The 27,263-nt window shown below is 49.5% G+C and overlaps 2 protein-coding genes and 1 long non-coding RNA gene across 3 annotated transcripts; all 3 read right to left on the minus strand.

Moving 5' to 3' along the window:
- Positions 1–6,647: 6,647 nt before the first annotated feature.
- On the minus strand, positions 6,648–8,041 carry CLDN3 (claudin 3). Its single transcript, XM_045460078.1, has one exon. It carries the CDS (start codon positions 7,669–7,671, stop codon positions 7,015–7,017), a length of 657 nt encoding a protein of 218 aa, XP_045316034.1. The 5' UTR covers positions 7,672–8,041; the 3' UTR covers positions 6,648–7,014.
- Positions 8,042–11,844: 3,803 nt separating this feature from the next.
- Positions 11,845–12,607, minus strand: LOC123588810 (trafficking protein particle complex subunit 2-like). The gene has a single exon (XM_045460079.1). The coding sequence runs from the start codon at positions 12,552–12,554 to the stop codon at positions 12,132–12,134; it is 423 nt and encodes a 140-aa protein (XP_045316035.1). The 5' UTR covers positions 12,555–12,607; the 3' UTR covers positions 11,845–12,131.
- A 5,101-nt stretch (positions 12,608–17,708) lies between these two features.
- On the minus strand, positions 17,709–26,975 carry LOC123588811. Its single transcript, XR_006708019.1, has 2 exons — positions 26,589–26,975; positions 17,709–17,908 (listed from the first exon to the last, which is right to left on the minus strand). It is a non-coding gene; the product is annotated as an uncharacterized LOC123588811 (long non-coding RNA).
- Between the last annotated feature and the right edge of the window lie 288 nt (positions 26,976–27,263).

Raw genomic sequence — 27,263 nt, forward strand, 5'->3', positions numbered from 1 at the left:
AACCAAGATACTGGTGACAAGTCCAATGCTGTGGAGCTTTTGCGGTCTGTTTTCTTAGAGTTTTATAGGCTCAGCTCGTATGTGTAGGTCTTTGATCTATTTTGAGTTAATTCTCGTCTGTGTAAAGGTTTAGCTTCATCTTCTGCATGTGAATATCCAGTTTTCCCAGCACCATTTGTGGAAGAGACTATTCTGTCTCCGGTAAGTTCTCTTGGCACCCTTATTGAAATCAGGAGCCTGGACGGCTCAGTCGGAAGAGCCTGCAACTCTTGATCTCGGGGAGTCATGAGTTCGAGCCCCACGTTGCATGTAGGAATTACTTAAAATAAATAAAGAAAATAAAGAAAATCTGGGGCGCCTGGGTGGCGCAGTCGGTTAAGCGTCCGACTTCAGCCAGGTCACGATCTCACAGTCTGTGAGTTCGAGCCCCACGATCTCACAGTCCGTGAGTTCGAGCCCCGCATCGGGCTCTGGGCTGATGGCTCAGAGCCTGGAGCCTGTTTCCGATTCTGTGTCTCCCTCTCTCTCTGCCCCTCCCCCGTTCATGCTCTGTCTCTCTCTGTCCCAAAAATAAATAAACGTTGAAAAAAAAAATAATAAATAAAGAAAATAAAGAAAATCTGGGGCACCTGGGTGGCTCAGTCGATTAAGCCATGATAAGTTGAATCATGCTAAAAGGAGACCGTATTACTCTGCTCCAAAGTGTCTTCAACTAGAAATGGTCAATGAGGTGAGAAATGGTTGAGAAGACAATGCATTTTGGTTTTTTTTTAGGTGTCCTTTGCTGGGAGTATAGTTCTGAAACATTTGTTCGTGTTGTTTTGATTAGGCTTATGTTCTTACCAGATGACAATAGATGCCGTGGGATTGTTTAAAAGGGGGAAGTGATTTGGGTACAGAGTGACAAATGCCATGGTGTCCTCCTGGATGGACAGGACTCTGTGGGAACAGGCTGGCTGTCAGGGAAGCTTCCTTCAGCTAAGACGTGAAATGACCTGTAAACTTGCCAGCAGGGGTGAGGTGAGAGTGGGGAAGCTGGACAGAACAGAGAACAACTTGTGGTGAGAGGCTTGGGGCCTGGAGAGGGCAGGGTTTATGAAGAAATGAAGGAAATCCAGAGGGGATGGGCCTTGGTGGTTGGGGTGGGGAGGACGTGAGCCAATATGGAGGCAATCATGGCGCATGGGTCTGGGTGGGATCCTGAGAGCCATAGGGAGTAGGGGACTGGAAGGATTTTAAAAAAAAAAAATTTTTTTTTTCAACGTTTATTTATTTTTGGGACAGAGAGAGACAGAGCATGAACGGGGGAGGGGCAGAGAGAGAGGGAGACACAGAATCAGAAACAGGCTCCAGGCCCTGAGCCATCCGCCCAGAACCTGACGCGGGGCTCGAACTCACGGACCGCGAAATCGTGACCTGGCTGAAGTCGGACGCTTAACCGACTGCGCCACCCAGGCGCCCCTTGGAAGGATTTTAAGTAAGTGATGATATGGTCAGATTGAACTGTCACCTGGCTATTCTGAGGGGAGTGGCTTGGACAGGGGCATAGCCGGGTTGGGGAGGGAGCCTGGAGGCAGGTGACCCTCTTGGGGCTGTTACTGAAAGATGGTGGTGGCCTGGTTGGAGTCATGGCAGCAAGTGGGGAAGAAGACAGGTGGACACATCTAGAAATAGTGACGAGGTTGACAGGCCAGGGGCTGGTCATTGGCAGGAGGGCCATCAGCTGGTGAGCCTTGGTGGCCTCATTTTGTAATGCCTACCCTGCGGGGTTCTTTGGGGGTCAAGTAGATCAGGGACGGTATCACCTCTTTTACAGATGAGTGAGAGGTGGCGAGCGACATGCCCAAGGTCCGTCAGCGAGCACAAGAGCCCGCACTCTTGCTCCCTTAACCTGCTTTGCAGAACATACTTGTCTTGGCACAGATGACCTTGAATGGAGCCCTGGTAGGGGAGGGAGAAGGAAGGTACTGTCTGTTCTTCCAGGCCTGCCACAGACCTTGAGGGAGCCACAATAAATGCTGTGTTTGTTTGATAAAGCACTTGGCTTTTGGTCCGGGCAGGAGGAAGAGCTGGAACAGGTGTGGCAAGCCCTGGGCAGCCTGAGGCACAACGGTGGGAGGTGGAATGGGACAGAGCCTGGCAGGGGGTGTCCGGGGCTGTGGATTTTGAAGAAACCGAGGACTTTCTCATGGCCCAGCCGTTGCCCTCATGTTCCCAGGCTCCTGCCTGGCTGAATAAGCCAAAACATTGGTACCAGTTCACGTTGATTGAGGTCCTTTTGTGTGCCAAGCGTTGTGCTAGGCGGAAAAGCGTGCAGTCATGCCTTCCTTCCACAAATGGGCGCTGGCCTGCGCTGGGTGCTGCAGATGGACAGAAGCTGGGGACAGTGCCCCTGAGCTTGGGGGATGACCTTGTGGTGGGAAGTCTGATGCGAAAAACCAACATGGGGCGACTTGGTGGCTCAGTGGGTTAAGTGTCTGACTTCAGCTCAGGTCACGATCTCAGAGTTCTTGGGTTCGAGCCCCGCATTGGACTCTGTGCTGACAGCTCAGAGCCTGGAGCCTGCTTTCGATTCTGTGTCTTCCTGTCTCTCTCTGCCACCCCTCTGCTCACACTCTGTCTCTCAAAATGAATATATGTTTAAAAAAAAAAAAAAGGCGGGACACCCAGGTGGCTCAGCCGGTTGTCGCAGGTCATGATCTCCCAGTTCATGAGTTCGAGACCCGAGTCGGGCTCTGTGCTGACAGCTCAGAGCCTGGAGCCTGCTTCAGATTCTGTGTCTCCCTCTCTCTCTGCCCCATGCCCACTCATGTTCTGTCTCTCTCTGTCTTAAAAATAAATAAAACATTAAAAAAAATTTATATATATAAAAAAAAGCGTACGACTTTGGCTCAGGTCATGAACTCGTGGTTCGTGAGTTCAAGCCCCACATTGAACTCTCTGCTGTCAGCACAGAGCCTGCTTGGGATCCTGTGTCTCCCTGTCTCTGCCCCTCCCCCACTTGTGTTCGCTCTCTCAAACATAAATAAAGATTTAAAAAAAAAAAGAGAAAGAGGGGCGCCTGGGTGGCGCAGTCGGTTAAGCGTCCGACTTCAGCCAGGTCACGATCTCGCGGTCCGTGAGTTCGAGCCCCGCGTCGGGCTCTGGGCTGATGGCTCAGAGCCTGGAGCCTGTTTCCGATTCTGTGTCTCCCTCTCTCTCTGCCCCTCCCCCGTTCATGCTCTGTCTCTCTCTGTCCCCAGAATAAATAAACGTTGAAAAAAAAAAATTAAAAAAAAAAAAAAAAAAAAGAGAAAGAGAAAGAAACAAAACAACATAGTGCTGTGATGGGGTGAGAATAGGCTGAACGGGCACCCAGAAGATGACTCAGCTAATCCTCGACATCGCCTGGTGCCATTATCATACCCATTTTGCGGATGAGGAAGCCGAGGCTCAGAGGAGTGAACTTCCCGGCTTACCCTGTCGATTTGGTTCTAATTTTCTTCTGCAAGGGGTGATAAAGATAAAAACGGGGAAAGGGGCACCTGGGTGCCTCAGTTAAGCATCCAACTTCGCTCAGGTCATGATCTCGCGGTTCACGAGTTCAAGCCCCGTGTTGGTCTCTGTGCTGACAGCTCAGAAGCCTGGAGCCTGCTTTAGATTCTGTGTTCCCTCTTTCTCTGCCCCTCCCCTGCTTGCACTCTCTCTCTCTCTCTCTCTCTCTCAAAAATAAATAAAAACATTAAAAAAAGGATAAAAACAGGGATGGAAAATACAAGTTAGAGGGGCCCTCATGGACCACCTGGTTCAACCCCCTGGTTGAAATGGTGGAGAAACTGAGACCCAGAAGGGGAAGGGAAGTGCTCAGAGGCACACGGAGAAAAGATCTAGAAACTACTGTCTCTCAGTCCAGGGTGTTCTTCACATCAAATGCCTGTCTCTCCTCCAGCCTGCTGAAGTTTTCCCGGATCCTTCCCGTGAGACTCCCCTCAGCCTGTGGTCTGCATGCCCGTGTATAGACCCTAAACTCTAAAAGCATAAGAGCAGGTAGAGTTAAGACAGGCCCTGGAGCTTGGCAAGGGTGTGTGTGTGTGTGTGTGTGCGCGCGCGCGCGTGCGCGAGGGCACACGCTCGCAGTCAGGAAGGAGCGTTGGATGGGATAGGAGACCTCACTGCCCCCAGGGGGCCCCGGGGAGCCCAGGCTTGGGAAGAGGCCAGGGAGCCAGGGGAGGAGCTGAGGGCCTCCCGCCCAAGGGGCTGTCTCCCTTCTCTGTCACATCCTTCTGGCTCAGGGGCACTGGGGGTGGGCTGCAGGGCAGGCTGGCTCCAGCCCTGGGCTGCAGCTCTGCCCTAGGGTGGCCCGGGAGGCGCTGTGCTCAGGCTGCCTTCTGGAAGCTGGTGGTAAATGAATAACCTTGTTCCTACCTGCAGGGCCCTCTGGGACAAAGGAGCCACTCAGGTGCCCCTCGGTTCTGACTTGGCCCAACCTGGCATCCATGGCCAGAGACTGTGGAGGTTCAAGGGCAAATGCAACCCCCTTGGCCCGTCTGCCCCCTTACTCCCCCAATTCCATCCCAGCCAGGCCCAGAGAAATTTCTCCTCTTAGTTCTCTCCCTCTCACCTCCTGTTGCTAAGTTTCCTCCCTCCTGACCCTTCCCCGTTGATCCCCTCCCCTTCACTGAGCTCCCTCCTTCTCTTCGGGCCCCCTCCCCTCACGGAGGCCCCCCTACTCTGCCCTCCCCCTTTCCTGAGATCACTTCCGGTCCAGCTCTCCCTCCAGCCTCTCCCCTTCATTCCTCTCTCACCTTTACTCCCCCTCAGGCTAGAAGAGTGGTTTCCCCAAAGCACCCCCAACCCCAACCCCTTGAACTTTCCTGGAATCTTATAGAGAATGACCTAAAGCCAGGGTGTCCCTACTATTCATTGTGACCTCCTTCCTCTTCCTTGGGTCATAAAGGGTGGCTACATGTCGGTATTCCCTAACTGGATAATTTGGGGGGATCTGGGGGGGGAGTAGCCTGCTGAAAAATCCAGTGGCCACTAGGACCTTCTGCTGAAGCTTTGCTGCAGGTGGAGAAGTCTGAGATACAATAACTGGGAAATCATTCTCTTCCATCCCATATCCTGTCCCTTGATCCTTGCTCCCTGTCAACTTGCTAACTTGGCCTAGACTCCCTTTATAAGCAAAGGTCTTGGGCCCATGGTCCAGATGTTCTGATTTTACTTCTCAACTCCCACTGGCTTTTCCGCCTGCTGCGTCTGCCCGCCCGCCTCCTGCCGAGGCCACCAGGAACCACCGTGCTGCCTTGAACCCCACGGCTACTCCTCGGGCCTCATCTTGCCTGACCACTTTTGCAACCTCAGTCACCCTGGTTTCAGGTGCCATCTGTATGCTAACAACAGCCGGCGTTGGCCACTCCCGAGTCTCAGTTCTTTATATATGCCCTGCCGCTTCCTGGACGTCTCTGCCTGGAGGCCCAACAGGCTTGCCAAACTCTGTGCATTCAAAATCGAAACCATCATCTTTCCCCAGAAACCCGGTTTCCCATTTTGGTAAATGGCACCCGCCATCCCAGCAATGACCTAGGGCAGAAGATTGGGGTTATCCTAATGTTTCCATCTCCCTCACCCTACCTATCGAGATGCTTCTCAAGCCCTCATCTTGCTTCCTTCCAGCCCCTGTCAGGCCCTGCTCCTGACCCCACTGTCCCTGCCTTCTTTCTGGCCACACCATCTCCAAGAGGATGGCTGTGGAGCCTCTTCGATGGTGTCCCCACCTTCGTCTCCTTCCTGGAATCCCACTGCCCCAGGGGCTCCTGGAGATGGTATTTTGGAGCATAAATCTGACCAGGTGTGTCCTTCCATGAGTCCCAAACGCCAGAGTTAAGGTCCTGAGTCTGTAATTCTGCATCTGAGGCTCCATGGCTGGGCCTCACCACATTCCCCTCACACTTTGCTATGCGGCCAGCCCTGGGGGATCTCTCTTTCCTGGTCCCGGCACAGGCGCCCTTTCCTACTACCTGAACCTCCTGCGCCTTCTCCCGGACACAAGGCTTTCCAAGCCTGTTTAAACTCAAGCCCTACAGCCTCGCCAGAGGGTCATGCATCCTGACCCTTGGGGGGTCCCTAGGAAGAAAATGAGGCCCCTTCCTCCTCGCCCCTCCAGGTGAGAAACTGCCGCCCAGCTTTACTTTTGACGCCGTTTTACCAAAACAATAGGGCTTTTTGTTCCCCCCTTCCAAATATGAAATCATAGCACTGAATGTACTCTTTCACACGGAGAGGGAAGATTAGATGTGCAGCCGCACAGGGGAGGACGATTCTCCAAGCACAAACCCAGAAGGCAAAGACTAGGGAGGAGGGCCCGGGGCCACGCTTCTCCCCGCCCCGCCCCCCCCCCCCATACCTCTGTCCATGCAGCAGGCTGCAAGTGCTCATGCCTCTCTAGGTTGGCCCTTCAATGTCTGAATCCCCAGTGAGTAGGCCAAATGGCCACCTAGGGCGCACCCAGTTCGGTTTCGAACCACACTTTCTTGGTTCCCCAACCTCTGCCTTCTCTAAGCTTCATAGCGGGAGAGCAGAACCCAGCCAAGGCCAACCCTTGAGGGGCGGGTGTTCGGTAGGGAGGTGGAGGCCTGTCGGCGCTCGCTCAGTAAAGTAGGCGCCCGTAACTGCAAAAACGAAAGGCTTTTATTGAAAAATATCAACTGGCCCTTTCCAAGACTGCCGGTCCCTGCCCAACGCGGGCTTTGGGACCCAGGCCCGACGGGGCGGGCAAGTAGCGGCGGCCACCGGGCCCCGCTCTCCGGAGGGGCTGAGGTTTCACTGTCCGTGTGGGCTGGTCCCCCGCGCGCCGTGGGGCCGGGGAGCGGGGTGTGCTGCCCAGGAAGGGGCCGCGGGGTTGGTCCCTCCCGGTCCCGTGTGAGAGCTCCTGGCACCTGGGGGGAGGGGGGGCTGGTCTCCGAGGAGAGGCCGCACGCGGCACCGGTGGGCGCTCTCGCCCGTGGGGTGGTGGGGTCTCCCCGCGGCCGCCCCTCAGACGTAGTCCTTGCGGTCGTAGGCTGTGCTAGTGCCCGGGCCGGCGGAGCGGGGCGCGGAGTAGACGATCTTGGTGGGCGCGTACTTCTTCTCGCGCGGCGGGCAGGAGCAGCAGAGCAGCGCGCCCCCCAGCAGCTGCAGCGCCGCGGCCGCCCAGCCCACGTACAGGCCCGCGCCCATCTCACGCTTCTGCGCCTCCGGCACCAGGGGGTTGTAGAAGTCCCGGATGATGGTGTTGGCCGACCAGGACACCGGCACCAGCGTGAGCAAGGCGGCCAGCAGGAAGAGCACTCCCGCCACGATGGTGATCTTGGCCTTGGCCGTGTCGTCCTGCACGCAGTTGGTGCACTGGGCGCCCACCAGCGCCACGAGGAGCCCGAAGGCGGCCAGCAGGATGGCGACGACGATGAGGGCGCGGGCCGCCTGCAGGTCCTGCGGCAGCGCCAGCAGCGAGTCGTATACCTTGCACTGCATCTGGCCGGTGCTCTGCACCACGCAGTTCATCCACAGGCCCTCCCAGGTGATCTGCGCCGTGATGATGCTGCTGCCGATGAAGGCCGTCACGCGCCACATGGGCAGCGCGCAGCACACGATGGTGCTCAGCCAGCCCATCACGGCCAGCGAGGTGCCCGTGATCTCCAGGCCCATGGACATGGCTGCCGCGCCAAGGCCGGCTCTGCCGGGCGGCTCAGGGTGCGGGAAGACGACGGGCCGTGGCCGCCGGGCCTGGGTGGGAGCTGCCGCGCGCAGACGGAGGGATGCCTCGACGGACGCGCGGACGGCTTGGACGCACGGACGGACGGCGCGCGCTAACGGCTCCGCTCAGCCCGCTCGCCCCTAAGCAGCGCCTGCACCTGCCTGTGGCTTTGTGGGCGGGCGGCGGCGACTGGGCTGGCCCTGGGCTGGGGCCGGTGAGTCTTAGATCCGTGCCCAGCGCTCCGGCGGGGGTGGGAGGGGCGGAGCCGCGGGTCCCCGGGCCTGGAGACTGTGACGTGGCCCCTCTTCCCACCTTCACCAAGCGCCCTGGGAGGAAGGACCCGGCGGGGAGTGGCGCACCGCGCGGGGTGGGGGTTGGGGGGAGGGTGCCAAGAGAGGGCGGGGCCGGGGCCTGCGACCCCGCCCCTCGCTCTTCATCGCCCAGTTCCCAAGCTAATTCTCCGGGGCTGGCAGGGGTTGCGGTGCAAATCACAATCTGCTCGACACTCCCCGACCTCCCCACATTTTCGGTGCCGTTCGCACAGGCGTCGTCGGGAAGGGGGTCCCTGCCAGCTGGCCGGGATCCATGGGGCCTGGAAGGGCCCAGTGGGCGTGGCCGGGGCTGTTTTCCGGAGTGGGCGGCTGCTCCGGGAGCCGCACACCTGCTCCTAGGTCCCTCTGGCCTCTGAGGCTCTGCTGGCACACAATCCGGGCTTGATCCAGGCCCTGGAGATCTGCGCTCAGAAGCCAGAAATCCGCCACTCCCCACCAAAGACACCCGAGAAGATGCCCCAAACCAGCGCCGAACTCAAATTCACTTCCCAGCCCCACTGCTCCTCCCTTAGCTCCTGGATCCTGGTAGCAGAGCTGCTCTCCCCTCCCAGAAGTCCCTCCTCCTCATCGATTCCCCTCCTCCTGCGCAGCCTCGTGCTTCCTCCCTCTGGGCCCACTTTCATGAAATCGTAGTGAAAGGTTTGATCCTGGCAGAAGTGGGGAGTCCGAGGTGTTACTTACAATGCCTTCCCTCCTATTAACCTTAAAAGTAAAGCCGCCAGTTATCTTACCAGCAAAACATGGGTTTATTGGGGAATAGCAGAGAATTGCAACCCAGGACAAGCAAGCTGCAGCAAAACCATAAGCAAGTCCAACAAAGGGGAGGAACATTATTTTATGGAGAAGGAGGAGGAAGTTGGAAGGCATTGCAAGAGTTCAGAATAATGCTGGTTTTCTCACTGGTTGAGTTGCGGGGTGGTGAATTTCTTACAGAAGATGCTATGTACAATTTTCCCTGTTGGGGTGTGTAATTGATTATTCTGTCCTGTTGAGATTCTTCTGCTGGAGGCTGTAATTGACCATTCTTCCTGTAATTGACATGGAGTGCCAGCCTCCCCTTCTAGCTCCCCAGTTCTGCTTCATTAATTTTCACATTTCCTTCTTTTGATCAAGATCTTTCCTTGAAAGCATCGCTGATCAAGAATTAGGTATTTTGCCTATAGTGGTTTTGTCCCTGAGTCCCTGGGAGGACCTTTTCTGGTTGTCACGCCCCACTTTGGAAGGAAAGTGCATAGCAGTTGGAAACCACTTAAGGCCAGGTTGGCATAGCAAGGAGGGCTAGGAGGGAGAGCTCTCAGGCATTTCCCATCTCAAGTCTGTATCTTCTCAAGGTTATCAGAGTTGGAGGTCATCTTGAAGTATGGAGCCAGTATAATCTTATTGGGTACATTTTTTTTTTAATTTTTTTTTTCAACGTTTATTTATTTTGGGGACAGAGAGAGACAGAGCATGAACGGGGGAGGGGCAGAGAGAGAGGGAGACACAGAATCGGAAGCAGGCTCCAGGCTCTGAGCCATCAGCCCAGAGCCTGATGCAGGGCTCGAACTCACGGACCGCGAGATCGTGACCTGGCTGAAGTCGGACGCTTAACCGACTGCGCCACCCAGGCGCCCCCTTTTTTTTTTTAACTTTTTTTGGGGGGTACATGTTTTAAAAATGAAAGATCGATAGGCAACAAGTACAGAATCAAAAGCAACGTGACAATTCCAACCTGTATGTTGGTTCTAAATCAGGACCTTAGGTCTGAAGCTAGCCAGCTGAAAATGTTTATTGGCACTTATTCCAACTTAGGGAAGAAAAGTTTCTGGCTATGAAGGCAGACCTGGACTCACCTATGCCTCCTGGAAGTCCCTGCCTAAAGCAACCGTGAAAGCAGAATGGTAAACACTGCCAGAGCACACGAGAAGAAGGAATCGAGTGCATTGGGAAGATCCGATGCAAAGCAGCAACACTTCAAAGACTTAAAAAAACATATATTGTTATCTTGGGCGCCTGGCTGGCTTGGTCAGTGGAGCGCGAGACTCTTGATCTCAGGGTTGTCAGTTCAAGCCCCATGCTGGGTGTAGAGATTACTTAAAAATAAAATCTTTTCAAAAAGAGAGGAAGGGGCACCTGGGCGGCTCAGTCGGTTAAGTATCCGACTCTTGGTTGCAGCTCAGGTCATGAGCTCAGGGTTCTTGGGTTTGAGCCCCCATTGGGCTCTACCCTGATGGTGCAGAGCCTGCTTGGGATTCTGTCTCTCTTCCTCTCTCTCTTCCCCTCCCTCTCTCAAAAATAAATAAAAACTTAAAAAAAAGAGAGAAATAAATAGTTATCTCAAATGGACTGGTTTGAAAACAAATGTTATCAAATAATAGTCTGTAAAGTTGTAAGTTCAGAGACCATGGATGTGTATAAGAATCCAATGTCACTTAATAGTTGGTTTTTATTTTTACTTATTTATTTATTTTTAAAAGTTTATTTTTTCCTCTTAAAATTTTTTCTTCTTGTGATGAGAACTTTTTTTTTTTTTTAATGTTTTATTGATTTTTGAAAGAGAAGCAGAGTGTGAGCAGGGGAGAGGCAGAGGGAGAGGGAAACACAGAATCAGAAGCAGGCTCCAGGCTCTGAGCTGTCAGCACAGACCCCGAGGCGGGGCTCGATCTCACGAACCACGAGATCGTGACCTGAGCGGAAATCAAGAGTCTGACGCTTAACCAACTGAGCCACCCAGGTGCCCCAGCATGATCATTTTTAATAGAAGCCATTGGGCCTTTACACTATTGAAATATATCTCCTTTTATCAGCTGTGGGTCAAAGGAGGCAGAGGCCAAGTGTTTTGGATGTCCTGCGACTACCTCATAGGGGGAGAGTAGAGTTGCTAAGGGGGCGGATCTGAGTTTCAGAGGACCAACAGCAATGCTTTAGGTCAAGGTGTTTGGAGGGTTTCTACAAATTTTTCCCTTTGAGTCTTAATAGTCCATTAGTATTTGTTGAAGCACCCAACCGGCAAAATAGATTCCCTGATCACTGTGAAGTTTGAGAGGGGCTCCCCAGGTCGTGATAATCTTTTTCTTTTTTAAAGATTTTTTTTTTTTTTTTTTCTCGGACAAACACCTTTATTGAAGAAACCAGAGAGACAGATGGGGCAAGCAATTACGGCACCAGCTTCACACAAGGGTATGAGACCAAACAGAAGGACTTGCCCAAGCTACTCGGGATGGAACACAATTCTGCCAGTGCTCGCCATCTGCACGGAACAGATGTGGTCACAGTACTTGTATTTAAGTGGACATTTACCAGTTTACAGTAAGATCCCACTTATCACAGCAGAGCTCTCCCCTCCCCCTTGGCGTACAGCCCAAAAAGCAAAGAATGCCAACGTTAACGCAATATAAACGTTTCTTTGTTAACAATTTGACAGATACAATTTTTTACTAATCAAACTATCCACCGGTTCACTTAATCTTTAGTTTACTGTCTGAGGGAAAGGCAGTATGAGAACATAACCTGTTACTTTGGTCCCGGCCTCCCATTTACAGACCTGGACCCAGGATTCTAGATTTATAGCACAATCACTATCCCCGGTCTTTGACCGAGGCAGGCGTGTGGCATCTGGCACCGTGAAAACTGCTCCGCTTCCTGGGCAGCGCTACGTATGCCGCCTGTGTGGTTTCGTAACAACATCTCTACACGTATCGAGGCCCGTGTGCGTGCCATCAGCTTCATTCCCTACTGCAGAAACTTAGCTTTAAATCTGTCTACCAAATCCTGACAATGACATTTGGTTCTGGTTCGCGACATGAAGATCGAGCTATCTGAATGAGTCAAGTCAAAAGCTTATTCTTAATTTTTAGAATAAAGACATTCTCAAGGTTATAAAGAGTTTATAAATAACACTGTTCACAAGCAAATATCGATCTATTGACAATCGTTAAGAAACTGAATGCACTGTCTTGAAATATATAAGGATTTTCATTAGGTTTAGATAAATTTAGACCACAGGTAAAACTTTTCCAGGCTATTTACTCAAGTTACTTACAATGTACACATTCCTGAGAATACCCCATTGTAGTGACGTTGTTTATTTCCAAATTGTTCTGCATTCAACTTAAAAGGTGTTTCTTCCCAAGAAACTGAACTTTTCTGTCAAATGCGCTCGATCGAATAGGAGAATTGGGTTCACAAAATGGATTCATTGCGAACTTTATGTATAAATCGTAGACATCGGTAAAGAAGTTCTTTATTCCATCTTCTTGCCTTATGTCATGAAGCATAATGAATCTCATATGACCTGCAGTGACAAACGCTGAAACAAACCACTCATTGAACTTGTCCACGGTTTTCAAGTACATGTTGTTCGACAGCCACATGTTCTCGTCCACGAGGTCGAGAGCAGCACGAGCTATGAACTGGTTCAGGTGATGATGATCATCTTTGGATTCTGCTTTTCCAGCTGGCAAAAACTCCATTTCAAAAACTGGATTATCATGGTGGCCAACAATTACAAAGTAGAAGCTTCCAGACATTGTCTTCAATATAGCTCCTGCTGGGAGAAGCTGACGACGGAAACCGCCACTCCGCTCCCTAAAGATTTTATTTTTAAGTAATCTCTTTTCCCCAATGTGGGGCTCAGACTTACAGCCCCAAGATCAAGACTCATATGCTCTACCGACTGAGCCAGCCAGGCATCCTGTGATAATCTTTTCTAACAGAGGAAGCATTGGCCTGTCTACACAACAAAACTTTGGTCCAGTGAGAAAGCGTATGAGCCATAACTAAAACATATTTGTCCATGAGATGGGGAAGCTGTATGAAATCCATTTATATGAACAAGTTTCCCTGGATTATACTTTGGACACGTGGGGCAAGTGAGAGAGGCACTTTCTGTGGCCCTTACGAACTTTTCACCACAAATGTTCATTGACGAATGCTGTCATTTTGTCAGTAGACCAGTGGTGTTTTTTTTGTTTTTTTTTTTAATTTTTTTTTTTAATGTTTATTTATTTTTGAGACAGAGAGAGACAGAGCATGAACAGGAGAGGGGCAGAGAGAGAGGGAGACACAGAATCTGAAACAGGCTCCAGGCTCTGAGCTGTCAGCACAGAGCCTGACGCGGGACTCGAACCCCCGGATCGTGAGATCATGACCTGAGCCGAAGTCGGACGCTTAACCAACCAAGCCACCCAGGCGCCCCAGACCAGTGGTTTAATGCGTGTACGGTTGTAAGTACTGGAAATTTTAGAATTTCTAGTAGGGCCGATTATTATTTGGTCCCGACCAGAGTTCTCTCTCTTCTTGTGGAACCTACAATGATACATTTCCAAAGCTGTTTTTCCCCTCTCTGGGGCCAATTGTTAGGTATCTTTTGTTGATGTCTCCAAAATTATCATTTGAGAGACCATCTCTTTAGACTATAACAGGGGTTTGGCTATTGGACTCCTTGAGAGCAGCGTTTCCATTTTGATGATGGAAATATCATCAGGGTGGATTACTTTGGTCCTCAAGAAGTCGAGCCTGGAGTGCCCAGGAACGTTAAGAGTCAGAGCAGCTGGCCAAAGTGTGGCATTTAATCAATTTTGGACATAGGAGCCATCTTTAATATTATTCCCACTGGAGATAAGAACATCTCATTGTTTCCACAATATTCCAAAGTCATGAGCTACCTCAAAGGCATATCAAGGATCAGTATAAATGTTTGAGGTTTTACCCACGGGTAAAGTACAAGCCTGAGTAAGAGCATATAACTCAGCCTATAACTCACTGACATGGGGCTGAAGTAGCCAGAGATAAAGGTACTGCCTTAATGACTTCAAGGGAGTGGGAAAAGCATACCCAGGACAGTATTTACCATTTTCATTCTATAAATAAGAACCATCACTATGGGCACTTGTGTGCCTCAGTCGGTTAAGTGTCTGATTTCAGCTCAGGTCATGATCTCACAGTTTGTGAGCTCAAGCCCCCGCGTCAGGCTCTGGGCTGACAGCTCGGAGCCTGGAGCCGGCTTCAGATTCTGTGTCTCCCTGTCTCTCTGCCCCTCCCCTGCTGGCCCTCTGTCTCTCTTTCTCAAAAATAAAATAAAACATTAAAAAAAATAAATAAGAACTATAAATAAACCATGAAAAATCTGCATCTGTTAGAAGAGTCTTGTAAATTGTCAGTGGGTGTCAAAAGGTTATCTGTTAGCAGTAAGCAGTCATGAGGGGTTTCATTTGCGTCCATTTGTAAGCCCGTATTCCAAGATCAGATGCCCTAAGTATCTAACCTAAACGCGACCAGACTGTAGTTTTTCTTTGAGGACTTTATGTCCCTTTAAGGACAAAAGTCTTAACAGATGGATGCTGTCTTCCTGTGAAGAGGTTTGAGGAAGGGGGCAGAGAAGCAAACCATCTATGTATTTTGGCCAAATAGAGCCCGCAGAAAATGTTCTGTTTTTCACATCAGCTTTTAAGGTAGGAAGTACTCTCTGTGAAATCCTGGGGTGTTACTGTCCAGCTGTTATTTCCATTCTTCCAAGTGAAGGCAAAAAGTTACTGGCTGTCCTTATCAACTGGAATACTAGAGATGTACCGAATAGATCAATTACCGTGAAAAATACGCTCTCAGTGGGAATGGATGTTGGAAATAACACACTGGAGTTAGGAATACCAGGTGCTGAGGGACAACTGTCATTTATTGCTCAGAGGTCCTGGACAAATCTTCATCCTTGGCCCTTGGGTTTTCTCATGGGTATAATTGGGGCCTTACAGGGACTTGTGCAGGGATTCATGAAGCTTGAGCCTTGTAATCGTCTCTTATAGGCTTGCTGCCTCGAAGCTCCTCTTTAGTTCTATGGCATTGATTAATTATGGGAAGAGGTTTTCAGGGATCTATTTGAATTTTGGTGGGAGGTGCATTGTGGATTCTGCCAATATCAGTTGAGGATCTTGCCCATAAAGAGGAGAATACCTGATCTGATAGGAATAAATGATCTGTGTCCCCAAGTCTCAACTATGGTGCCATCAGAGACAAAGCACAGAAAATATGCCAAAGGGCCATTTATTTCTCCTGTTTGGCTCTTCTGTCAAATTCTGGAGCTATTTCTCCCTTTTAGGAGAAACAAATTCTGGCACGGTACTACTTTTCTAAGAAATCGCAGCCCAGCAAATGAATAGGGGCAGAGGAAGTAAGGAGAAAAGGGTGCCTGTCTCTCAAAGGTCATGGACAAGAGGGAGTAGGTTCAGAGACAGGAACCTGTTGAGATTGATTAGAAATTTCTATTATTTGAACCCCTACTATTCTAGGACTTTGAGATAAGGGTTGCTTTACAGCAGAGAGGTTGAGCAGTGAGAATTAGCTTCGGTGTCAATGAAGACAGAAACAGGTTCATCCCCGGCCCCTTGGAGTTTCTGGGAGCCCCGACCCTGGGAACTGCTGGGACATTAAAAAGACTGACCAGAGGGCTGAAGGCAGCTGGAGTGCTTAAGTTAAAAAAAAATTTTCTTAATGTATATTTATTTTTGAGACAGACAGAGACAGAATGCAAGTGGGTTAGGGTCAGAGAGAGAGAGGGAGACACAGAATCAGAAGCAGGCTCCAGGCTTCGAGCTGTCAGCACAGAGCCCGATGCGGGGCTCGAACTCACGAGCCGTGAAATCATGACCTGAGCCGAAGTCCGACGCTCAACTGACTGAGCCACCCAGGCGCCCCTGGAGTGCTTAAATTTGTAACAATCTTAAAAAAGATGACCTGGCTCTTTGCAATAATAGCAGAAACGAAAAGGTTATTAGTTTTGTTTATGGGCCTTCATTTGTCGGAGTTGAAAATTGAGAATTTTTTTTTTTTTTAATTTTTTTTTCAACGTTTATTTATTTTTGGGACAGAGAGAGACAGAGCATGAATGGGGGAGGGGCAGAGAGAGAGGGAGACACAGAATCGGAAACAGGCTCCAGGCTCTGAGCCATCAGCCCAGAGCCTGACGCGGGGCTCGAACTCACGGACGGCGAGATCGTGACCTGGCTGAAGTCGGACGCCCAACCGACTGCGCCACCCAGGCGCCCCGAAAATTGAGAATTTTAGTGGTTTTTCTTTTAAAGATGTGAGCGAGTCAGTTTGCCACGCTAACTAAATCTATAGTGGTCACTTTTCCGTTCCATCCTGATCCTTTTAACTGAAAGAATAAGATACTGGTTCAGGCCATTAATAAACAAACATAAAGTTAAATGCTACCCAAGTGGACTTAACATCTAAAGGGAGACCAGAATATTCTTTCTTTTTTTTTTTTTTTTTTTCCTGTAGGACTAATACCTTTAAAAAAGTGTTGCTCGCCGGGGATTTCCATTGAGTGTTCTAGCATCTTGCCAAAAGTTAGGGGCTTGTCTCTCTAAATCCCCTTTCAGGATGTTACTTTTCAGTTCATTTTATCCAGTGGCTAGGCTGGTCCTCAGCAACAAGCATGCAGACTGATAAAAATCTCAGAAACCAGGTTGGTAGGTTTGAATAACTATGTTAGATTATTCAGCAAGTTGTCAGGGGGTCCTCAGTCACTTTGGGACTTTGTGTCTGTCTGTCTGTATGTATATTAAAATTTTTTTTTTATTTTTTTTATTTATTTTTTTTTTTTAATTTTTTTTTTTTCAACGTTTATTTTTTTGGGGACAGAGAGAGACACAGCATGAACGGGGGAGGGGCAGAGAGAGAGGGAGACACAGAATCGGAAACAGGCTCCAGGCTCTGAGCCATCAGCCCAGAGCCCGACGCGGGGCTCGAACTCACGGACCGCGAGATCGTGACCTGGCTGAAGTCGGACGCTTAACCGACTGCGCCACCCAGGCGCCCCTAAAATTTTTTTTTAATGTTTATTTTTGAGAGAGACAGAGCACGAGCCAGGGAGAGGCAGCCAGACAGGAGACACAGAATCTGAAGCAGGCTCCAGGCTCTGAGCTGTCAGCACAGAGCCCGACGGGGGGCTCGAACCCACAAACTGAGAGATCGTGACCTGAGCCAAAATCGGACGCTTAAGTGACTGCGACCCCCAGGTGCTCCGGGAAACTCTTTTAACTTTGGCTCCTAATCCATCGATTGAAACAAAAAAGAACACAACACACCGAAAAACCCATCAACAAGAACCAAGACCTTATATCAGATCCCAAATAAAGCCTGGAGAGCTCGGACACAAAGCATAGGGCTTGAAATTCAGGAGAACAGGTGTCCTCAAACTCCACGATCAGCGAGAAAGCAGTGAGCTGGGCTCTGTGGGTATTGGCACCTGTCTGCTTATCAGCCCCAGAGTGGTTGGGGGTCTACTCTGGATCCCACCTCTGATCACCAAGAAAGGCTGACCTTAAACATAAAACTGTTTGGGGCACCCGGGTGGCTCAGTTGGTTAAGTGTCCGACTTCGGCTCAGGTCATGATCTCACGGTTCGTGGGTTCTGGCCCCACCTCGGGCTCTGGGCTGACAACTCGGAGCCTGGAGCTTGCTTCAGATTCTGTGTCTCCCACCCTCTCTCTCTGCCCCTCCTCCCTTTGTGCTCTGTTTCTCTCTCTTTCAAAAATTAATTAAAAAAAAAAAAACATTAAAAAGAACCCATAGAACTGCCCAGTATTTCAGCAGCAAAAATGGCTTTCTTCGGGAATAGTAGAGAACTCATAATCCACAACAAGCACGCTAGGGCAAAACCAGCCATAGGCAAGTCCGACAAATCAGGGGAGCATTATTTTATGGAGAAGAAGGAGGAAGTTGGGAGGGCTTGTTTTGAACAGAAGTCCATTGGAGAGAAGCAGGAGTTCAGGGTGATGAGGGTTTCTCATTGGCTGAGTTTCAGGGGTGGTCAGATTCCTTATAGAAGATGCAAGATGTTCTGTATGTCCTTCCCTGTTGGGCCCGTAATTGACAGTGCTTCCTGTTATTGACATGGAGCTGTAAGGCTTGCCCCACCCCCAGCCTCTCCTTCTAGCATCCCTGGTCCACTTTAGGGAGGCTTCCCTTTATTAATGTTCTCAGGCTATTCCTGACCCTGCTTAGAGCCTTTCTGGCATTGGCCTTGGTGGTTCTGCCTGGGCTGCCCCCCATTCGGTCTCACCTCTCACCCCAGCAGTTGGATTTCCTGCAGCCACTCACCCCACCACGTCCTATCTCCCTTGCATACTTCATACCCTCCTTAGCGTTAAACACCCTCCGTCGTACTTGAGTTTTCTAATTTATTTTTCATTCTTCCTTTCTCTTCTCCAGTATGTCATCTCCACTGGGACATCCAGAATGTCCTCAAACGGGCGAGGGTTTCTGCCGGTTTTATTTGCTGCGAGGGAGCTTTGTAATCTAGTAGGAACCAGGGGCACCTCCAGGTGAGATGAGAGGCCTCACGGAGCTGGCCCTGAGCGTTTTTCTGGTTTGCCCCATGTCTGTCAAACCACACGCATGCAGCCTCTTCCCTAAGTGCCCGGGCCCTGGGGTGATAGGAGAGTAAGGTACACAGGGCCAGAGGGCCATGAAAACCAGGGTCCCTGTTTCTTTCAGGGGCAAAGGTCTTGGGCTGGGCCTGTTGGGGCTGGGCTGGGCAGGGCTGGGAGTGCCCGGCCAGAGGGCCCAGCTGGTGCTGGGTGGGGGCTGCCTTAGAGGAACTTCGTAAGCCTGGGTCCACCTCACTGGACTGCTGGCTGCCCTCAGTTTCCTGTTTAGTGAGGGTGGCTTTGGGCCAGAAGAGAAACAGAAGCCTCAGGCAGTGTGGCTGGGCGTAGGGGGGCCGAGCTCAGGTGCTCTGGGCCAGAGAAGGGGTCCCTGGCTGGTGGTGCCTGGGTGGGGTGCTGTGTGCTCTGTCTCTTGCCAGCTGCGAGGCCGAGGAAAGTCCTATCATCTCTTACCTTAGTTTCCTCTTCTGTTAAATGAGGGAAACGACGTCTACATGACCCACCTCACAGGGCGGGGATGAGAATGGACGCAGTGGGAGTGCAAATTAGAAAACAACCCAGGCGGGCCATGCAAACGTGCAGGGAATGTGGAGCGAGTGTGGGGTGTAGCTGGACAGACCTAAAGGTGAGCCCAGCTGCCCCTCCCCAGCCGTGTGAACTTGAGCAGGTACTTTTTCCTCCTTGAGCCTCAAGTTCCTCACCTATGAGGAAGGGTTTGTTCTGAGATTCTTGGGTTGGCGGGGGGGGGGGGGGGGGTGCAACGGGGGGGGGTGTGTGTGACGGACAAGGAGAGGTACCTTGCTCCTGAGGCTGAGGGATAGGGAAGTGCTGGGCAGGGCCACGCGGAGATCAGGTATCAGGGACAGAAAGCTTTGTGCCCAGGGGCCAAACTTCAGGGACTCTGCAAATAAGACTTTGGCTCTGGGCAAACAGCTCCAATCAGCTTGGTGCTTAATATCTACCATGGTTCTTACAACCCAATAATAAAAAGACAAATAACCCAATTTAGAAAATGGTCAAGGGGTCCGAACATTCAGAATAGACAAGACACACGAATGGCCGAGAAGCATATGAAGAGATGCTCCAGGCCATTAGTCGTTAGGCAGATGCAAATCAAAGCCACGAAGAAATGCCACTTCATACCCACGAGGATGGCTGGGATCGTAAAGACGCACACAGACAAGTGGTGACAACGAGTTGGAGGAACTGGAACCCTCACACCCTGGTGGGAATGTCAAATGTCAGAGCTGCTTTTGAGAACAGTCCAGCAGCTCCTCAACAGGTGGTTACTTTTTTGCCCCGGCATTTCCACTTCTAGGTGTGTACTCAGGGGACTCGAGAAATATGTTCACGCAAAAGCACGTACGTGAATGCTTGCAGCAACGTTATTCATAACAGCCCAAAAGTGGAAACACCCAGGGGCGCCCAAGTGGCTCAGTGGGTAAGCGACCAACTTCAGCTCAGGTCATGATCTCACGGTTCATGGGTTCCAGACCCGCCTCGGGCTCTCAGCACAGAGCCTGCTTCGGATCCTCTGTCTCCCTCTCTCTCTGCCCCTCCCTGACTCGCACACCTGCTATCTCTCTCTCTCTCTCTCTCTCTCTCTCTTTCAAAAATAAACATTAAAAAAAAAAGTGGAAACACCCTAAGTGTCAGCTGGTGAATGGTTAACCAAATGTGGTATGTCTATCGATGGAATATTATTTGGCCATAAAAAGGAATAAAGTACCGATACCTGGATAAACTTTGACAACTTTATGGGAAGTTAAAGATGCCAGTCACAAAGCGTGACATGCTAGGTGATTCCTTTTGCAAAAAATATCCAGGGGCGCCTGGGTGACTCAGTCAGTTAAGTGTGTGACGTCGGCTCAGGTCATGATCTCACAGTTCGTGGGTTCGAGCCCCGTGTCAGGCTCTGTGCTGACAGCTCAGAGCCTGGAGCCTATTTCAGATTCTGTGTCTCCCTCTCTATCCCTGCCCCTCCCCTGCTCACACTCTGTCTCTGTCTCAAAAATAAATAAATATTAAAAAAATATATATATCCAGAGCAGGAAAATCTATATAGAGACAGAAAGTAGACTGGTGGTAGCTGGGGGGTGGGGGTGTTGGGAGGAAACGGGGAGCGGCTGCTAATGAGCACAGGGTGCTTTTTTTTTTTTACGGTTATTTATTTATTTTGAGAGAGAGGCAGAGAGAGAGAGAGAGAGAGAGAGCGCACACCACTGTGCTCAGGACCTGCAGCATGTCTATGGGTGTACGTGCCCCAGAGTGTGGGAAGGAGAGCAGGATGTTGCTGTCTTGAAGGAAGAGGGCTGTGAAGGGGTGGGAGGAGGCTGAGGCTCGGTGGCTCCAGACACAATGCATCCCCCCCACCCCCACCCCAAAGCACACTCCTGAGCCTCCTGACTTTAAGTGTCAGCAAGGAACCCTGCAGGGCTGAGTGATGTTTGGAAGGAGAGTTCTGGGGCTGTGCTCATCCAGGAAAGCGGTCCACAGGAAGCTGGGCAGGGGCTGGTGGAGAAGGATTTGGCTGCTGGAGGCACTAGGTGTGATTGGGTAGAATGGGGTGTGTGTGTGTGTGTGTGTGTGTGTTTCCAAGGAGCACGGGGCTAGGAAAAGAGGAACTGAAGGAAGAGGGCTTGCAGCTAGATTAGCCTGTTTCTTATCTCCTCCCCAGCGTCCAACCCAGAGAGTAGCCATCCTCCTGGGTCTCCTGTCCCAGCGCCCTCTGGCCGGCCTTCTACTCGCCCCCGTAGGCAGTCACCACTAGGGCCACATTCTTGCAATCTCCAGCATTGGAAGTGTGAGAGTTGTGTGCAGAGGTGGGGGCAGGGGAAGAGCCTAAGCCTGAGGAGTTTGGGGGCCCACCTGTCCCTTGCTGGGGGCAAACCATGTGGAGCCCAGGGACGAGGGTACACGGGGAGCCCATCTGTGCCTACTGTGGATGCTGAGTCCTCGGAGGAAGTGTCACCCTGTAACTGGTGGCAGCATCCGGGTGTCGGTGTGGTGGAGGGTGTGTGCGTGTGTGTGGACGTGCAGTATTTGTGTATGATGTGTCCGGATGTGTGAGAATGAGGAATAAGCAGTAATGATTCTGCATATCGCTAAATGTGTGTTTTAAACTCTGTTATCAATTTCACTTGGTCACGGTGCTAATCTGTGTTCCCAATGCTTGGCCAAGGGTTGCAAACGGCAGCCCAGGGGCAGAATTCAGCCCGTGGAGTTTTGTTTGACCGGCACAAAGTTCTTCTACAGACTGCGTTAGAATGCTTCTCAGTGGGGCATGCGTACTTCACTTGCTGCCAGAACCCCCCACCTATGATCTTTGTTTGTTTGTTTAATTCACCTTTTCATTTTGAGATCATGGTAGATTCACATACAGTGGGGGGCACCTGGGTGGCTCAGTCAGTTAAGCGTCTGACGCTTGGTTTCAGCTCAGGTCACCGTCTCCTGGTTTCGTGGGTTCGAGCCCCGCGTGGGGCTCCTCACTGACGGCGCAGAGCCTGCTTGGGATTCTCTGTCTCCCTCTCTCTCTGCCCCTCTCAGACTCACGAGGTCTCTGGCTCACTCAAAAGAAATAATCTTAGAAAAAAAAAAGATTCACATACAGTTGTAAAAACTGATAAAGCGATTTGTAAAAAGCAATGCAGAGACCCCCACACCCTCTACCAAGTTTCCCCCAATGATGACGTCTTGCAGAATTATAATACAGTATCGCAACCAGGATATTGACATTGGTAGGATACGGAGCAATTCCAAACCTCAAGGGTCCCTCATTTGCTCTTTAATAACCACACCCACTTCTCTCCTAACCCCACCCCCTCTTTGCCAACAATCACTCATCTGTTGTCATTTCAAGAAGGTTATATAAGGGCACTTGGCAGGCTTAGTTGGAGGAGCCTGTGACTCTCCATCTCAGGGTCATGAGTGTGAGCCCCACTTTGGGCACAGAGATTACTCAAATACATAAAACTTAAAAAAATGTTATTACGTAAATGGCATCACACGGCATGTACTATAACTTTTGGCATTGGCTTTGTTCACTCAGCAGGATTCTCTGGAGATTCATTCAGGCTGTTGTGTGTATCAATAGTTTATTCCTTGTTATTGATGAGTGATATTCCCTGGTAGGGATGTAAACATTTTGTGTCAGCATCCACCGCTTGAAGGATGACTGGATTATTTCCAGTTTGGGGCTATTACAACTAACGCTGCTGAAAAACATTCATGTGCTGGTTTTTGTATGAGCATGTCTTAATTTGTATGGGATAAATGCCTATGGATGTAATTTCTGGGTTGTATGGTAGGTACATGCTTAGCTTTTAAAGAAACTGCCAGACTGTTTTCCTGAGTTGCTGTACTATCTTTCATTTGCACCAGCAATGTGTGAGCTATCCAGTTTCTCTGCGTCCTTACCAACATTTGGTATTGTCACTATATTTTACTGAAGTCATTCTGATAGGTGTATAACGATATTTTGCTATGGTTTTAATTTGCATTTCCTTAATGACTTAATGACGTTAGACATCTTTGCATGTGTTTATTTGCCATCTGTGTATCTTCCTTATTGAAATGTCTGTTCATAGCTTTTGCTCATGTTATAATTGGATTGCTTGCTTTTTTTTTTTTTTTAACGCTGCAATTTTCAGAGTTTTTTTTTTTTAAACCTATAACCCCAAGATGAAGACCTAAGCCCAGATCAAGAGCTGGATGCTTAACTGACCAAGCCACCCAGGTGTCTCCAGAGTTCTTTATATATCCTATATGGTAATTCTTTGTTGAATGTGTGATTTGCAACTGTTAATCTTAAAAAATAAAACTGACAGTTATTTATTATTATTATCTTTTTAAGTAGGCTCCATGCCCACCGTGGGACTTAAACTCACAACCTGGAGATGAAGTATCAGATGCTCTATTGCCTGAACCAGCCAGGTGCCCCCAAACTTCTGGTTATTTTACCAGCAGAAATGGTTTTATTTGGGAATAACAGAGAATTACAATCCGTGACTAGCAAGCTAAGGCAAAACCCCCCAAACAATGAAGAACAAACGCTCTTTTATAGAACAAGACGGGTCAGTTGAGAAGACTGTTATAAATAAGTCCATTGGAGGAAACTGGGAGCTCAGAGTGTCGTGGCTTCTCATTGGCTGAGTGGGGGCAGTCTCTCATTGGCTGGGCTGTTGCTGAGGGAGGAAGAAAGCCTTTCCTCCTGGGCTGGGGTAGTGAAAGTAGCATCAGCTTGTAAGTCTCTTCCTGTTGGCTTTGCAATTGGTAATAAGTGGTAGGACATGAGAGAAGTCCCCCTGCTGCCCTTCCAACTCCATTTTAGCGAAGTTTCTCTATTAATTTTAACACAGTTGTTGATCCCACGCTAGCTTGTCTTTTTGTCCCCTTGACAGGGTCTTCCAAAGGGCAAAACCTTTATTTTTGTGTTTAATTTTATGTGTTTATCTTGTATCCTGAGACCTTCTTAAACTCACTTATTCCAGGAGGGGTTTTGCAGATTTCTTGGGATTTTCTACAGAGGCAATCATGTCATCTGCAAATAGGGATAGATTTATCCTTTCCTTTCTCATCTGTACACCTTCCATTCATTGATTGATTGATTGATTGGCCTTACTGCTCTGGCTACACCTTCTGGCACTAGCTGAATAAGGGTGGGAAGAACCAGCATTCTTGATCTTGGGGTGCAAGCATCTAGTCTTTGACCATTGAGTAGAACGTCAGCTGTAGGTTTTTTTGAAGATGCTCTTAATCAAGTTGAGGATGTTCCCCTCTAGTCCTATTTTTCAGAGAGTTTTTTGTTTATTTAAAAATTTTTAAATGTTTATTTATTTTTGAGGGGGGGGGGGAGAGATCGTGAGCAGGGGAGGGGCAGAGAGAGAGGGAGACACAGAATCCTTAGCAGGCTCCAGGCTCTGAGCTGTCAGCATAGAGCCGGACGCAGGGCTCCAAGCCACGAGCCGTGAGATCATGACCCGAGCCGAAGTCGGATGCTTAACTGACTGAGCCCTCCAGGCGCCCCTGTTTTTTGTTTTAAACCGTGAATGGATGTTGAATTTTGTCAGATGCTTTTTCTGCATCAATTGAAATGATTATGTGAGTTTTCTTCTTTAGCTTGCTCATGGGCTGGATTACATTATTGATTTTTGAATAACGAGCCGGTCATGCATGCCTGGAATAAACTCCACTTGTCATCGTGTATAATTCTTTTTATATGCGCTGAATTCTATTAGCTAATATTTTGTTGAAGATTTCTGAGTCTATATTCATGAGCCATAGTGGTCTGAAGTTTTCAATTTTTGTACTGTATTTGTCTGGTTTTGGTATCAGGGTAATAGTAAACAAAATGTTTAAATCCACCATGATGATCATTCTGTCACCTGAAACATTAAAAAAAAAAAAAGTTATTTTAAGTAGGCTACGCGCCCAACGTGGGGCTTGAACTCACAACCAGGAGATCGCGTCACATGCTCTACTGACACCTTCTTGAGCACAGGCTTCTCCCCCACCCCCGTTCTTTCCTTTTGTTTAACCCTATCCTTAAGGACACCCTTGAGGCCTCATGTGCTTGATCTGCCCTGGAGATAGGACTATGACACACATGATTCTTAAACATTCTCTTCTTGGGCAGTCCTCCAGCTTGTATACAGCCTCTAGGGCTACAAAAGCAGGTCTTAAGGGAGGTGGGGTTGTGGAGGTCCACTCATCTTGTAACACTCCAAGACATGCTTCTGTCCGTTAGTCGCCTTAAGCCATTTTTGGCCAAGCTGTACCTGGCCTTTTTCTTCAGCCGTACAGCTCCTTTGGCCTTTGGACGTTGTTTTGCACCTACCTCCCTTTCACACGACAGACCTCTCCGTTCTCAGGTTTTTGGAATTGGACTGGATTATGCCACTTGGCTTCCTGCTTCCCCAGCTTGCGGATGGCAGACCAAGGGACTCTTCAGTGTCCGTGACTGGGCGAGCCATTTCCTTTAACTTCTCTCCCTCTCTCCTTGTCTGTCCTTCTGGATGACCCTGATGAACACAGTAGACTTTTCCAGTGAAAACTGGGCCTAGAAATTCTTTTTGAGGAGTTTCAAGTTGCAAATTTAATTTCCTTAATGCTTACAAGGCTATTCAAGTTATCTAAATTGTTTATTTCATATTGGGTGAGTTGTAGTGTGTGTGTGTCTGTTTGAAAAATGGACCATTTAGTCTAAATTGTTGAATTTATGTTGTAGAGCTGTTCATAATATTTGCTTATTAGCCTTTGGATGGTCTGTAGGGTCTGGATGATTGCTACTATTTTATTCCTGTTGGGAAGTTTGTCTTCTCTCTCTCTCTCTCTCTCTCTCTCTCTTTCCCAGCCTTACTAAAGGTCTGTCATTTTTTTTTTATTAAAAAAACTTTTTTTCTTAACATTTATTTATTTATTATTGAGAGACAGAGCGTGAGCAGGGGAGGGACAGAGAGGGAGGGAGACACAGAATCCGAAGCAGGCTCTGGGCTCTGAGCTGTCAGCACAGAGCCTGACGTGGGGCTCGAACCCACAAACCGCAAGATCATGATCTGAGCTGAAGTCGGATGCTTAACCAACTGAGCCACCCAGGCTCCCTGTAAAGGTCCGTCATTTTTATCATTATCTTTCAAAGAACCAATTCTGTCTTTCACTGATCCCTATTTTCAGGTTCATTGATTTCTGTTTTAATCTTTGTTATTTCCTTCCTTCATTTGCTTTGGGTTTATTTTGCTCCTCTTCCATTCTCTCTCTCTCTTTTAAATACTTTAGATTTGCTTTTTTTTTTTAAAGTTTATTTTTGAGAGGTGGGGGAAGCATGTGAAGGAGGGGCGGTGGGGGGGGGGGCGTTGGATGATCTGAAACAGGCTCTCCACTGACAACACAGAGCCCGATGTGGGGCTTGAACTCATGAACAGTGAGATTATGACCTGAGCCAAAGTTGGATGCTCAACTGACTGAACCACCCAAGCATCTAGATTTGCAACCCCCCCTTTTTAAAAAGAGGGATTGTGAGCAGGGGAGGGACAGAAGGAGAGAGAGAGAGAGAGAGAGAGAGAGAGAGAGAGAGAGAATCTTAAGCAGACTCCACACTCAGTGCAGAGTCCACTTTGGAACTCAATGCCATGACCTTGGGATCATGACCTGAGCCGAAATCAAGAGTCGGACGCTTACCCGACGGAGCCACCCAGGCGCCCCATATTTTACATTCGTTTTAAGCGTGTCCGTAATTGCTCGTGTGATGATTTTTACCATGGAAGGGCAAAAGGCTTCCTCATATTGCCAGGCAGAAGCAGAAGTCCTTCGTTCCCCATTTGGCCTAGGTTAGCCCTTGGGGCAGGGCGGAGGGTAAGATGGGGGCCCCTCTTGACTTCTGGACAGGGACAGGAGCTCTGGTTCTTTAGGTAGTTTCCACCGGCAGCATGGTGGGGGGTGACCTCTTCTGATACAACCCGTTGGGGGAGGCTGTGTGGTGTCTTTTACTCCTCGGTGAGCGTAGACGGCTAAACTCCCTGTGTGGCCTCCACTGATGCTGAAGGGGCAGATTGTGACATCACCTTAGTGGCGGTGTTGCTTGCTTTGGTACAGCCTTCTTGAGGGTAGAAGTCTAGGCCGTCTCTACCTGGCTACACAAATAATGTGTAGCTGGTTGGCATCAGTCTTTCCCTGGCGTTTGGCTGGTGTAGGGTGGTTATTGTCGAAAATTTCTTTGTCTTTCTAGGCTGCCCCTTTTCTGGTCCTTCGACTAGCGCTTTCTTTGGGGTTTTTCTTTGTCTGTGCCCGTTGGTGTCTTTCAGTTGTCTGCTTCTTTGGTTCTACATCTCGGATTCATGAAGGAAAAAGAAAGCC

The sequence above is a fragment of the Leopardus geoffroyi genome, chromosome E3 (assembly GCF_018350155.1).
Source record: "Leopardus geoffroyi isolate Oge1 chromosome E3, O.geoffroyi_Oge1_pat1.0, whole genome shotgun sequence".
Classification (NCBI taxonomy): Eukaryota; Metazoa; Chordata; class Mammalia; order Carnivora; family Felidae; genus Leopardus; species Leopardus geoffroyi.

Bases quoted from the DNA above. Each gene is read 5' to 3' on its own strand.
- CLDN3 (XM_045460078.1), bottom strand. From the start codon at position 7,671: ATGTCCATGGGCCTGGAGATCACGGGCACCTCGCTGGCCGTGATGGGC.
- LOC123588810 (XM_045460079.1), bottom strand. From the start codon at position 12,554: ATGTCTGGAAGCTTCTACTTTGTAATTGTTGGCCACCATGATAATCCA.